The 14,657-nt window shown below is 56.1% G+C and overlaps 1 protein-coding gene across 1 annotated transcript in view; it reads left to right on the top strand.

The window, feature by feature from the left end:
• The window catches only part of ARHGEF25 (Rho guanine nucleotide exchange factor 25), a 114,892-nt gene extending 105,116 nt beyond the window's left edge, over window positions 1-9,776 (top strand). The window contains exons 11-14 of the mRNA XM_048487628.1: window positions 2,840-3,179; window positions 5,916-6,136; window positions 7,903-8,007; window positions 9,287-9,776. Coding sequence (XP_048343585.1) covers window positions 2,840-3,179; window positions 5,916-6,136; window positions 7,903-8,007; window positions 9,287-9,397 — 777 coding nt within the window. The 3' untranslated portion in view covers window positions 9,398-9,776. The remainder of the gene's footprint in view (window positions 1-2,839; window positions 3,180-5,915; window positions 6,137-7,902; window positions 8,008-9,286) is intronic.
• Window positions 9,777-14,657: the final 4,881 nt, after the last annotated feature.

Here is a 14,657-nt window from a genome sequence, read left to right as displayed (position 1 = left end):
CCCCCACCCCCCCCCCCCCCCACCCCCCCCCCCCCCCACCCCCCCCCCCCCCCACCCCCCCCCCCCCCCACCCCCCCCCCCCCCCACCCCCCCCCCCCCCCACCCCCCCCCCCCCCCACCCCCCCCCCCCCCCACCCCCCCCCCCCCCCACCCCCCCCCCCCCCCACCCCCCCCCCCCCCCACCCCCCCCCCCCCCCACCCCCCCCCCCCCCCACCCCCCCCCCCCCCCACCCCCCCCCCCCCCCACCCCCCCCCCCCCCCACCCCCCCCCCCCCCCACCCCCCCCCCCCCCCACCCCCCCCCCCCCCCACCCCCCCCCCCCCCCACCCCCCCCCCCCCCCACCCCCCCCCCCCCCCACCCCCCCCCCCCCCCACCCCCCCCCCCCCCCACCCCCCCCCCCCCCCACCCCCCCCCCCCCCCACCCCCCCCCCCCCCCACCCCCCCCCCCCCCCACCCCCCCCCCCCCCCACCCCCCCCCCCCCCCACCCCCCCCCCCCCCCACCCCCCCCCCCCCCCACCCCCCCCCCCCCCCACCCCCCCCCCCCCCCACCCCCCCCCCCCCCCACCCCCCCCCCCCCCCACCCCCCCCCCCCCCCACCCCCCCCCCCCCCCACCCCCCCCCCCCCCCACCCCCCCCCCCCCCCACCCCCCCCCCCCCCCACCCCCCCCCCCCCCCACCCCCCCCCCCCCCCACCCCCCCCCCCCCCCACCCCCCCCCCCCCCCACCCCCCCCCCCCCCCACCCCCCCCCCCCCCCACCCCCCCCCCCCCCCACCCCCCCCCCCCCCCACCCCCCCCCCCCCCCACCCCCCCCCCCCCCCACCCCCCCCCCCCCCCACCCCCCCCCCCCCCCACCCCCCCCCCCCCCCACCCCCCCCCCCCCCCACCCCCCCCCCCCCCCACCCCCCCCCCCCCCCACCCCCCCCCCCCCCCACCCCCCCCCCCCCCCACCCCCCCCCCCCCCCACCCCCCCCCCCCCCCACCCCCCCCCCCCCCCACCCCCCCCCCCCCCCACCCCCCCCCCCCCCCACCCCCCCCCCCCCCCACCCCCCCCCCCCCCCACCCCCCCCCCCCCCCACCCCCCCCCCCCCCCACCCCCCCCCCCCCCCACCCCCCCCCCCCCCCACCCCCCCCCCCCCCCACCCCCCCCCCCCCCCACCCCCCCCCCCCCCCACCCCCCCCCCCCCCCACCCCCCCCCCCCCCCACCCCCCCCCCCCCCCACCCCCCCCCCCCCCCACCCCCCCCCCCCCCCACCCCCCCCCCCCCCCACCCCCCCCCCCCCCCACCCCCCCCCCCCCCCACCCCCCCCCCCCCCCACCCCCCCCCCCCCCCACCCCCCCCCCCCCCCACCCCCCCCCCCCCCCACCCCCCCCCCCCCCCACCCCCCCCCCCCCCCACCCCCCCCCCCCCCCACCCCCCCCCCCCCCCACCCCCCCCCCCCCCCACCCCCCCCCCCCCCCACCCCCCCCCCCCCCCACCCCCCCCCCCCCCCACCCCCCCCCCCCCCCACCCCCCCCCCCCCCCACCCCCCCCCCCCCCCACCCCCCCCCCCCCCCACCCCCCCCCCCCCCCACCCCCCCCCCCCCCCACCCCCCCCCCCCCCCACCCCCCCCCCCCCCCACCCCCCCCCCCCCCCACCCCCCCCCCCCCCCACCCCCCCCCCCCCCCACCCCCCCCCCCCCCCACCCCCCCCCCCCCCCACCCCCCCCCCCCCCCACCCCCCCCCCCCCCCACCCCCCCCCCCCCCCACCCCCCCCCCCCCCCACCCCCCCCCCCCCCCACCCCCCCCCCCCCCCACCCCCCCCCCCCCCCACCCCCCCCCCCCCCCACCCCCCCCCCCCCCCACCCCCCCCCCCCCCCACCCCCCCCCCCCCCCACCCCCCCCCCCCCCCACCCCCCCCCCCCCCCACCCCCCCCCCCCCCCACCCCCCCCCCCCCCCACCCCCCCCCCCCCCCACCCCCCCCCCCCCCCACCCCCCCCCCCCCCCACCCCCCCCCCCCCCCACCCCCCCCCCCCCCCACCCCCCCCCCCCCCCACCCCCCCCCCCCCCCACCCCCCCCCCCCCCCACCCCCCCCCCCCCCCACCCCCCCCCCCCCCCACCCCCCCCCCCCCCCACCCCCCCCCCCCCCCACCCCCCCCCCCCCCCACCCCCCCCCCCCCCCACCCCCCCCCCCCCCCACCCCCCCCCCCCCCCACCCCCCCCCCCCCCCACCCCCCCCCCCCCCCACCCCCCCCCCCCCCCACCCCCCCCCCCCCCCACCCCCCCCCCCCCCCACCCCCCCCCCCCCCCACCCCCCCCCCCCCCCACCCCCCCCCCCCCCCACCCCCCCCCCCCCCCACCCCCCCCCCCCCCCACCCCCCCCCCCCCCCACCCCCCCCCCCCCCCACCCCCCCCCCCCCCCACCCCCCCCCCCCCCCACCCCCCCCCCCCCCCACCCCCCCCCCCCCCCACCCCCCCCCCCCCCCACCCCCCCCCCCCCCCACCCCCCCCCCCCCCCACCCCCCCCCCCCCCCACCCCCCCCCCCCCCCACCCCCCCCCCCCCCCACCCCCCCCCCCCCCCACCCCCCCCCCCCCCCACCCCCCCCCCCCCCCACCCCCCCCCACAGGAACTACAATTCCCATCAGCCCCTACCAGCATGGCCAATTGGCCATGCTGACAGAGGCTGATGGGAATTGTAGTTCCTGAACATCTGGAGAGCCGCAGGTTCCCTACCCCTGTTCTAGAACTTCAAGGAAAGGAGTATGTGGAAGCATTCAGCCCCATTTTGGGCATGGGGGTGGATGATTTGCAAGTTCATCCTTGTGCTTAACTGTTCAACCGCACGACACCTTTATTAATATCACCATTTCGCAACGGTAGTAATCATATTTTTCTTGCTTTAAAAGGTGGTGTTTCTCTGGCCCCTTTTCCTGATGAGGGGCCACACGAGGCTAAATGTATATTTTCTTTCACTGGTGCATTTACCCCTACATGCTATTCATCTCTGCTCCAGGTAAGCTGTTTGGGCTTGGAGCCTAGTGTGGACAGCGATCCTTGCAAATTTGCACTGATTTCTCGTGGTGCAGAACGGGGCACCATCCGTTATGTACTGCAGGCAGCAACACCAGAGATTGCCCAGGCTTGGGTGGCTGACGTCAACCTCATCTTGGAGACCCAACGTGACTTCCTCAACGGTAAGGTGGCTTACCAGCTTTGGCCGACCAGGGCTACTTCACGCTACTCGCTGTCTCTGTCAACCGTCACATTACACCCAGACCTCATGGTAGTGGCGAGCGCCATCAAGTCGCAGCTGACCTATGGTGACCCTGCAAGGTTTTCTAGGCAAGAGAGGAACAGAGGTGGTTTGACATCTCCAGCCTTTGCATAGGAACCCAGGACTTCCTTTGTGGTCGCCGGTCCAAATTCTAATTGGGGCCGACTCTGCTTAACTTCTGAGATCTGATTAGATTGGGCTAGCTTGGGCTTTCCAGGTCAGGCCAGGCTTGGCTTCATGGGGGAAGAAATATCTCAATATCTCTTCCTTCGTTTTCCTAGTTCCTGTTTTGGTCCAGTGACAAAGGATGCTGGGATATTCCTGCAATGCTTTGTGAGAGCTTGGAAACCCGTAGCTGTCTCATTGAGGAAGACAGCTGAATAGAATATTTGGAGGAAGTGATTTGTATTAGAGCAGGGCTCTGCAAACTCTGCGCTGTGCCCTGAAAGGGGATCAGGAGCGTATCAAACTCCTGAACTGGGAGAAGAAGCAGTATTCTTCCTTCTTCAAGTGCTGGGAAAAGAAGAGGGGGGGGGGGGGGGGAGAGAGAATGGCCACATTTCCTCCCCTTCCTCTCTTTTAATAGGCACCCCAATTCATTCCCAGCAATTTGATTCTCTTAGAATTCTCTCGACTCCACTGACCTCACAATTGGGCCTATTGTGGGGAGAGGCGGGGATTGTGATTGTAAGCCGCTTTGAGACTTCTTACAGTAGAAAAAAGCATGGTCTAAAACCAACTTTTCTTCTTCTACATTTATGTTGACTGTGCGCATGTGTGAATGAGTCCTTGGTCATTGGAGTCTTTTTCTTACTGCACGTGAAAGTTTTAACTCGACGTGACACAAAACTTGATCTTGGATGCCCCACTTTCCATTTTAACCCCAAAGCTGCTTCATGGAACTGGTACTCTCTAGGGAAGAAGAAGAGGAGTTTGGATTTCTATCCCCCCTTTCCCTCCTGCAGGAGACTCAAAGGGGTTTACAATCTCCTTGCCCTTCCCCCCTCACAACAAACACCCTGTGAGGTAGGTGAGGCTGAGAGAGCTCCGAGAAGCTGTGACTAGCCCAAGGTCACCCAGTTGGCGTGTGTGGGAGTGCACAGGCTAATCTGAATTCCCCAGATAAGCCTCCACAGCTCAGGCGGCAGAGCTGGGAATCAAACCCGGTTCCTCCAGATTAGAATGCACCTGCTCTTAACCACTACGCCACTGCTGTTCCCTGGGTGAGGGGGATATTTAACCCTTCCCTCATGACCCATTTCCCTTTTCTAACTGGGCCATCTTAAGCAGATTTACACCTTTCTAAATCTAGTGAAGTCAATGGGCTTAGAACAGGGGTCTGCAGGCTGTGGCTCTCCAGATGTTCATGGACTACAAATCCCATCAGCCATGCTGGCAGGGGCTGATGGGAATTGTAGTCCATGAACATCTGGAGAGCCGCAGATTGCAGACCCCTGGCTTAGAAGGACATGATTCTGTTTAGGATTGCACTGTAAACTGGGAACCATCCCAATTTCTATTAGTTCCACAGGAGAGGGACAGAAATATATGTCCCCCCCTTCCCCATGTGCCTTATATAGCAACCCCATATGTCCCTGCACAGCCTCTGCGTTTGGCAGAGGCCCATTTGTTGGTCGTCCCCGGCCCCTCGATGATGCAGCTGGCCTCCACTTGGTGGAACACTCTACTGCCAACTGTCCAGGCCCTGTGGGATCTTGGTAAGTTTCGCAGGGCCTGTAAGACCGAGTTGTTCCACCAGGTTTTTTTTTTTTTTTTTTTGAAGGCTGACCCCGCTGATGTGCGCCCTTGTTCTCCTTTACCTCCTGGGCCCCTTTACATCTATGGGGCCCCTCGCTCCCCTTCCTTTTCTGGGAGGGTTTTAATGAAGATTTTAGAGAGAGAGAGAGTTTGGATTTATATCCCCCCTTTCTCTCCTGCAGGAGACTCAAAGGGGTTTACAATCTCCTTGCCCTTCCCCCCTCACAACAAACACCCTGTGAGGTAGGTGGGGCTGAGAGAGCTCCGAGAAGCTGTGACTAGCCCAAGGTCACCCAGCTGGCGTGTGTGGGAGTGTACAGGCTAATCTGAATTTCCCCAGATAAGCCTCCACAGCTCAGGCGGCAGAGCTGGGAATCAAACCCGGTTCCTCCAGATTAGATACACGAGCTCTTAACCTCCTACGCCACTGCTGCTCCTTTTGTTGGTTTTAAAGCTGGACGCTAACATTTTTGCATGGCACGCTGTTATTATTCTGGGGTTTTGATGTTATGTTTACTGGAGCTTCCATTATATGTGATTGCATTCGTTTTTATGCTCCATCAGTGTTGTTTTAATTTATGTTGTACACCGCCCAGAGCCCTTCGAGGAAGGGGCAGTATATAAAACCGATAATAAATAAATAAACAAACAAACAAGCTAACTAACTAACTTTACAGAAAGGGCAAGGGAGATTCAGAAGAGGAGAATGGTGCAGGAAGAAATGCTCAAAGCTCCCTTCTGCCTTTCTTTGTTCAAATCATCAGCCCCACATTCACGGGGAGCTCGCTGTCAATCTAAGTGACCCCCCAACACAACTTCTATCTTGCAACTCACACTATTGCGTGTTACTCTCCTTTGGTCCTGCATTTTATTGGCTTTTACTGTCATCCACCCCCAGCACTGCAGTCACCCATAGAGTACCAGCGCCGAGAGAGTAAAACTCACAGCTTAGGAAGGACAGGAAGTCCACTCCCATCCTTGCCTGGTGGATCTGCCCGGCCCCACTCCTCAGCCTCCTTGGACCAGAATAAGGGACCCAGCCTTCAAACCTACGATGCCTCCCTCCTTTCCCTTTACCTGCCTGGTGCGCCCGAAGCTGAGCATCCTCCCTACGTCAGGGTAAGTTCTAAAAATCATAATGCATGTTTTCAGTTGCATTTGGGCATTTGTGAGGCTAGGCTGAAATGCCACTTTTGTATGTATTAGGTGGGAATTCATGTTGGTACTTCTGCTAGCTGAACTCAAACGTTTAGCTAACATAGAATTAGGGTGTTGTGGGTTTTCCGGGTTGTATGGCCGTGTTCCAGTAGCCTTTTCTCCTGACCTTTCGCCTGCATCTGTGGCTGGCATCTTCAGAGGAGAAATGTCAGGAGGAAACATCAGGAGAAAATGCTACTGGAACACGGCCATACAACCCGGAAAACCCATATCGCCCTAGTGATTCTGGCCACGAAAGCCTTCGACAATAACATAGAATTCATTGCCAGAGGATGCAGTGACTGCCACAGACACACACAGCTTTAAAGGGAACCAGGCAGATTTGTAAAGGTAGGTCTATCTATGCCATGGCTACTAGCGATGGTGACAAAAGGGAACCTCCCCTTTCAGAGGCAGTCAACCTCTGAATCCTAGTGCCTGGAAGCAACATTAGGGGAAAGTCTTGGCTTTTATGCCCTGTTCTTGGACCTTCACTGGACCTGGTTGGCCGCTGTGTGAGACAGGAAGCTGTCTCTGGTGGCCCACTGGTCTGATTCAGCAAGCTCTTCTTATGTTCTTAAGGGCTGAATAAAAATAATTTATGCTGGAGCCAGAGATCCTTTGGCTCCAAGATGGCAGATCTTTCTCATGTTCCTCTGTCCTGGCTGTCCTTTCCAAATTTGGAGGGTTGGGTGTGGTCTGAGAGCCACAGGTGAGGGTCTTTGCGGGTTTGCCCACCCGTTCTACCAACAATACAGGTGCTAGCAGAGGGTGTGTGTGTGTTTTGTGCCAGTTCTGTTGGCACTGGAAGCCAGAGCTCACTGGCATAATGCCCATTGGGCAAGGTGGGCAGCTGCCCAGGGCATCACCTTGTGGGGGGCATCAAAATGCTGGGTTCGTTTTTGGGTATTTTTAGTGGTTTTCCATTTTTGGCCTGCAGGGGGCGCAGTTTTTAGGCTAGCGGCACCAAAGTTATGGACCCTCAAAACTGTAGCCCCCATCTCCTATTAGCTCCCATTGGAAACAATGGGGGATTGGGGCACCCCCTTTGGGAGTCCATAACTTTGGACTCCCTGAACCAAACCTCACCAAACTTTGGGGGTAGCATAAGGACAGTCTCCTGATGATACACTAAAAATTTGGTGCTGCTAGTCTAAAAACTGTGCCCCCTGCAGGCACCAATGTCCTGGTGCAAAATAAATTTGGTTGTAGTGGAGTGGCTGCCCATGGGGGGGTGGGGGGGCATCCAACTCAGGTTTTGCCCAGGGCTACAGTTTGCCCAGGGCTGCCTCGTTACGCCCCTGCCAGAGCTTCTATTCTGAAACGATGTATAAAGGGTCATTTGGCCATGCTGATCTCTACAGGTGCTGGGGGGTGTGGCAAACCATGTTGCTTTTGTGGGGCATCAGACACAATCATACGATGAACCCATAAAACGTGTCTTCTGCCAGATCAAATTGTCAACTGGAGAATTGGAATGCCTGTGACATCTGAGCAGGAGATTTGTGTGACTCGCTTTCTGCACAGCAGTGTATCTTGAGGAAAATGTATTTACCTTTGGAAGGAGTGTTTTCCCATACCTTGCAGTGGCAACTTGAGCATGCCTTTCAAACACCATTTGCACTTTTTCCCCCCATTATGGGCATCCCTCTTCCCAAATTATTCTCTCTTTGCCTTTCTCCCTGCAGCCAGCTGACAGCCAAAGCTCTCCAGGATCTGCCCGAGTTCACATACCTTCGGATGGCGCTGAATCACTGCCCCCCAGTGACCCCCAGCAAGAGTTACTGCACATGGTAAGTTTAGTTAGGCCTGGTGCAATGGTCCCATGAACCAGAGGGAAGGCTGGGATTTATCCTTGTACTTTGGACATTCTGTTTAGTGACTCAGTGCTATGCTAGCCTGACCTCCCTCTTCCACCAACATCTTCCACCAAGACCATCTCCAGTATCAAATAAGCACAGGCCCTTCTAAGCTGGTCTTTGTTGGAAATGGAAGGCTGGGCATGATATACTTTGCTCTGACCTTGCAAGGCAGTTCTTACAGGATTCATTGGCATAACCGATGCAGGTTGCAGAATGCACTGCTTTTGATGCAGAACTTTGATCACTTTGTGTCATGGAAGATGCTATCGCTACAGTAAAGGGAAGTCACATATGACTGTGAAAAGCATCTTTGCCTTTTGATCTCCTGGAGGGAGGACAGGAAACTATGCAGAGGTGCTAGGATGAAACTTCAAAGGCCTAAGTTACCTCATGGCCTGAACAGAGTTTTCCTGAGAAGGGGAAAACAAAGGTTTTTGAATTCCATCTTGAGACGTGGTCAGGGAAGCATCTCTGGGCCATGGGTTCCCGGAACGGGGACAAAGAACCAAAAGGGACATAACCACCTAAGCAATCCCTTAACTGCAATCATGTTTTATTTCTTTGATTTCTGTTTTTCAATAAAAATCGTTGAGACCTCAGCTGGTTGGAGTTATTGGAGAAAAGAACCCACGTTTTACTGAAACAAGCGTGGCTCTCCCAGGCTTGCTTTCATGATACTTTGTGATATAGACTGTAACACAATGAATTTTGTTAGCTAGTCGCCCAGACTAGCCTGATCTTGTCAGAGCTTGGAAGATAAGCAGGGTTGAACATGGCTAGCAGCTGGATGGGGGAGACCCCCAAGGAAGCCAGTGGTTCTTAGGGTTACTGGTGGGGGAAGAAAGTGCTGTCAATGGTGACCCCAGAGGGTTTTCAAAGCAAGAGATGTTCAGAGATGGTTTGCCATTGCCTGCCTCTGCATGGACTGAGAGAGTTCTGAGTGAACTGTGACTGGCCCAAGATCACCTAGCAGGCTCCATGTGGAGGAGCGGGGAACTGAACCCAAGTCAAAGGCAGAGGGCGGCGACAGCAAACGACCTGGGCTCATTTCCTGTCTTGAAAACCCCATACGGCGGAACTTTGTGGAGTCGCCACGGCAATGGCAACTCGATGGCAAACGTTACCTTTCACAGGTACAATTACAGGGAGTTGTTGGCAGGGTTGTGAGGAGAGCTTGCCAAAGCTGATTTTGTTTCTCTGTCTCTCTCAGGCCCCAAGTGATGACGATGCGAGACTCCTGCTTCCCGACCCTGATTTCTTGGACATTCGTTTCCCTCAAGGCAGTGCCCGGCTTGCCAAGCTCGATGAAGACGAGCTGTGACTTTGGGACTATGGCTCAACCCCTGCTGGGTTTGGGGGATTGTGAGGACTGAACCGGCTCTGCTTTCCTCGGTCTCCCTTCCTCCCTCTGGGAGGTAGAAAGAGACACAGCAGCAGCAGCAGCCCCCAGAAAAGGATCTTTTGCTGCCTTCCAGCCTTGCTCTGTTGGCCTAGACATTCCCTCCCTATATGAAGTGCAGGGCCCCCACACTGGGACTAGAGAATGCAGCAGGGGGCTCTTCTCTGGCCTTCAGACCCCTGTATATGCATGCTGGGTTCTTGGGGCTGCGAGTCAGGGCTCTTGGAGGATGGGGTTGGATCATATGAAATGAGAATTTTATTTTGTTGGTTGTAATAATAAAGATTTTAGTTAAAACAAATGAGACTGTCACTCCAGGGATCGACACCATTCAGGGACGCTGATGCAGCTGGGAATTGCGCAGGAGACTCTATTTTATATTGCTGGATCAATTATTCCAACTCTTGGTTTTGGTGCTACATACTACATCCCCTTTAACTATCTGGGTTAGCACATCAGTTTCTAGCTCATAATACACATATTATTTGTTATATGTTTCCCTCATGGCAGTGAGGGTTGCGGAAAGTGCAGTCAAGTCTCAGCAACCCCATAAGATTTTTAAGACAAGAGACTTTCGAAGGTGGTTTGCCATTGGCTGTCTCCATGTGGGTTGAGAGAGTTGAGAGAACTTTGGCCCCAAATCCCCCAGCAGGCTTCATGTTGAGGAGTGGGGAATGGAACCCAGCTCTCCAGATGAGAGCCAGATGAGAACCAGTGTGGTAATTGTGGTTAAGAGCAGTTCCATCTGTAGAACTGGGTTCTGTTCCCCACTCCCCCATTGGGTAACTTCGGATTAGTCACAGTGTTCTCAGAACTCTCTCAGGCCACATGGGGACAAGCAATGGCAAATAACCTGAGAAGGTCTCTGTCTTGAAAACTCTATGGGGTTGCCATATGTCAACTGTGACCTGATGGTACTTTCTATTGGGATGACCCTTTGGGACTATGGATGCATTTCCTCTCCTCTTCTTTGCACAACTCCCACCATCTTCCTTGGTTATTCAAGCTCTTTTTTAAAGTATTGGGTGGACTCCAAGCAGCTTTTCTGCTGATGAAAGTGAAAAGAAGAGTCCCCTTTGAAAAGCCCAATAGGTTATGCTGGGACTTATTGGACCTGCATGTACATATGCTGTTTGAGATGAGGGTTGCAGTAAGAAACAAAGCTGAGCAAGGTTGAGAGAAAAAGCTGGCTGGATTCAACGCATTTATTTTTGATCAGTTGGTGCATATGTCTCCTCTACCCAGCATGGTATAGTGGTTAAGAGCAGGTGGATTCTAATCTGCAGAACCAGGTTTGATTCCCCACTCCTCCGCCTGAGTGGCAGAGGCTTATCTGGTGAACCAGATGTATTTCTGCACTCCTTTATTCCTGCTGGGTGACCTTGGACTAATCACAGTTCTTGGGAACTCCCCACCTACCTCACAAGGTGTCTGTTGTAGGGAGAGGAAGGGAAAGGAGCTTGTAAGCCGCCTTGAGTCTCCTTACAGGAGAGAAAAGTGGGGTATAAATCCAAAATCATCATCATCTTCTTCTTCTTCCTCCCCACTTATCTCTGATGCCTTTTCTTCTACCATCCCCAAGTTGAATAATAACAAAGATTTCAGCCCACTTCACATACATGCTGGATGCTGCATGGGGCAAGTCACTCATATTGGAGCCATTTTGGTTAAGAAAATAGCACAGGCATTTATCGTACTGAACAAAATCGGGCCCCTCTGGGCTTTCAGAATGGAGCTGCCAGCAGCTGCTATGCATGTTGCCAGAAAAGTGAGTTGTGTCTGGGAGACCCAGCTTATTGTAAATTGTACTGCATAGCACGAACAGGTTAAGTAAGGAAATATTTCCCTCTGCATACACGAACAACACAGTTTCGAAGTAATTTGGGACCATAGCCAGTATGTCATGGTCCCAAATTACCAGAGCAGAGCAGACCATAGCCAGAGCAGACCATAGCCAGAGCAGACTTTTCCCACCATGGTTGGCCAAAAGTCTTGGAAAGGTGGATGGTGGAAGTTTGGGTTGGCCCAAAAGGTTCCCCTTGCTCACTTCAGGAACTGCCTTACAGCTTTCAGGTTTTATGCTGTAGCTTTAAAAAAAATGTACACTGGATTGTAGACTGTCGGACAGATCAGCTCACACGCTTGCGTGTGCTGTAGGCAAACATGCAAAGGAAACAGAGGCCTGCATGCCTTATGTCCACACTCTTATTCCTCTCTTCATCCCTAAAGCCCGATGGCTGTTCTTGTCCAGTTCTGCCCCCACTAGTACAGCGTTATTTGCCAGATGAAGGACTTCTTTGGAGATTCCTAGGATCTACCAGTTAACATTGGGGCAGAGAGCAACCCTTCCTTTAAAGGATTTGGTCTTGACTAGCCTTGACTGGTCTTTGATGGGTTTCGCTCCTCTCTCTTTTTGTTAACAATGCTGAACAGGTGGAAGGAAATGCAAATAAGTGAAGCCCGCCTCTTTTGCACATCAAAGCCACCGGCTGGTTTTAACAGAGATTCTTCTGGATGTCCTTAAATGTTGATCCCTTGTGCTTTACAAAGCCTGAAGTCTCCTGTGAGAAACAAAGGATGTTCTGAATGATCAGCTCTGAAGTCTGGAATTGTTCTTTCAAACCTAGGTTGACTGCAAGTAGCGGCATTGATTCAGAGACAATAATCCCCAAAAGCAAAGCAACACAATGCCTTTCATTGGGAGCAACTGACCTATCAGAAAACGGCACCCAAGTGCTGTAATTGTCTAGAACTCTTTTTTCAGGTTGGATGTTCAGGGTTTTTTTTTTTTGCGGGAGAGAGAAAACATAAGTTGTTGTCAAGACATGTTGGCAAACACCATAGTTTGTAGTTGCGGTCTTAAAATGGAAAATGGTGGATTTGTTTAGGTTGCGCATGATTTCAAGCAGCTGAGACAAAGCAGAGGGGGGAAAAGGGGTTTTCTTCCTGTGAATATGAAAGACAGACTTCATTAAATGCCTCTCTGGCACTTAAACAGATGACACTGGAGGAAAGCAAAAGAAAAACACAGTGTTCCTTATATACCCTGTTTCCCCTAATATAAGACATCCCCGAAAAATAAGACATAGTAGAGGTTTTGCTGAAGTGCGAAATATAAGGCATCCCCCGAAAGTAAGACATAGCAAAGTTTTTGTTTGGAAGCATGCCCGACAAACAGAACACAGGAAAAATAAGACATCCCCTGAAAATTAGACATAGAGCATCTTGGGGAGCAAAAATTAATATAAGACACTGTCTTATATTCGGGGAAACACGGTAGCTACAGCCAGGAGTAATGTTTAGAAAGCCAGCGTGGTGTGGTGTAGCACTTAAGAGCAGTGGACTTTAATCTGGAGAACCCGGTTCAGTTCCCCACTCCTCCACATGAAGCCTGCCGCGTGTCCTTGGGCTGGTCACAGTCCTCCAAGAACTCTCCCAGAGCACATGGAGGCAGTCAATAGCAAACCACCTCCAAGAATCTCTTGCCTTGAAAACCCTACAGGTTCATAAGTCAGCTATGACTTGACAGCCCATTCGACCACCCCCCAGGGGGTAAATGAAGGTGTTATGCAAAGTAAAGAATCAGTGGAAGGCAAGCTGGGTAATACCTAGTCTTCTGAATTCTCTGTCCCAAGGGGCGTGGAGGGGGAGTAAATGCTTTTCAGTGCTGCAGAGTTAGAACTAATAAAAGGAAACACTTCTTCATGCAACGTGTGATTGGTGTTTGGAATATGCTGCCACAGGAGGTGGTGATGGCCTGGATAGCTTTAAAAGGGGCTTGGACAGATTTATGGAGGAGAAGTCAATTTATGGCTACCAATCTTGATCCTCCTTGATCTGAGATTGCAAATGCCTCAACAGACCAGGTGATCGGGAGCAACAGCCGCAGAAGGCCATTGCGTTCACATCCTACATGTGAGCTCCCCAAGGCACCTGGTGGGCCACTGCGAGTAGCAGAGAGCTGGACTAGATGGACTTTGGTCTGATCCAGCTGGCATGTTCTTATGTTCTTAGAGCAGACAGAAAGCTTGTAAATCTTTCTGTGGCAGTCCTGTGCAACCTCAATCCCAATGTGGGGCTGCACAGAATACCCATGAAGATGAACTTTGTATTTCTTTCCCAATACCATCTCCTGTCTGCAGATCTACTCCTCAGCATAGCTTAGGACAGGACAGAAACATTCAAGAGAGAAACCAAAAATCTGGGAATACACAGAATACACGTTCATTCTTCAAGTTTTTTTGTCAAAATTGTATTTTTTTCCCTCTTTGAACAAGGAAGGCAAGAAGGACTCTGCCCTTTTCAAGAAGGGCTCTGCCCTTGCTTCTTCAGCTTTGCTGATTCTTTACCTTTGGGGTATTTTTTTTTGCCAAAATTGTGATTTTTTTCCTCTTTGACCATAAAGAGAAGGGCTTGGCCCTTTTCAACAAATTCTTGCTTCAGCTCTGCTGATTCTTTACCTCACACCAAGCCTCAGGCCTTGTGAGGTATTTTTTTTTACAAAATTGTGAATTTTTTTCTCTTCTACCCCAACAGTTGAGAAGGGCTTTGCCTTTTCAATAAATTCTTGCTTCAACTCTGCTGATTTTCATCACCTCACATCTCTGTGAGTTATTGTTTTCTTCAAAATTGTGCATTTTCCCCTCCGACCATGGAAGTTTTCAAAAACCATGCCATTCCTACTTTGAATATGGCTAATACTGATAGTCATGTTAGTGCCTCTACTGATTCCAGCTTCAGCTGCTTCAGCAATGTCTGTGTCTCTCTCTAACAAAGGCTGAGAGGGATGGCGCCCGAAGGCAGTGCTGTATAATAAATCTCTGGTTCCTTTCAGGTGCTTCAGAGAAAAGGGAGAAAAGGGCTTGTTCCCTAACCTCTGGCTGTTTCCGCACGGCCAGTGCTGATGGCCTGGGGGGATGGCGGTAGCATTGCAGCCCAGGCCCCGCCCGTTAGCACAGGCGCCGCTGGCATGCATTAAGCACGCAGCGGCGGAACCTGGATCGCTTCCCTCCCTCCCAGAGGCGGCCTCGGAGCGCCCTGGCTCTAAACAACAACCCTTTAAAGGGTTTGTTGTTGGGAAGCGTCTTCCAGCGGCAGCCGGTGCGGAACAGCGCCACTGGGAAAACGCTGTCTCCCGTCTCCGCCTCACGGTGTCCCTGCGTGCGTGCAAGCCTGCTGGGAA

This window comes from Sphaerodactylus townsendi, linkage group LG03, assembly GCF_021028975.2.
Source record: "Sphaerodactylus townsendi isolate TG3544 linkage group LG03, MPM_Stown_v2.3, whole genome shotgun sequence".
NCBI lineage: Eukaryota > Metazoa > Chordata > Lepidosauria > Squamata > Sphaerodactylidae > Sphaerodactylus > Sphaerodactylus townsendi.
Note: the sequence above shows the minus strand (reverse complement) of the source record. Positions and strands in the feature narration are given on the sequence as shown.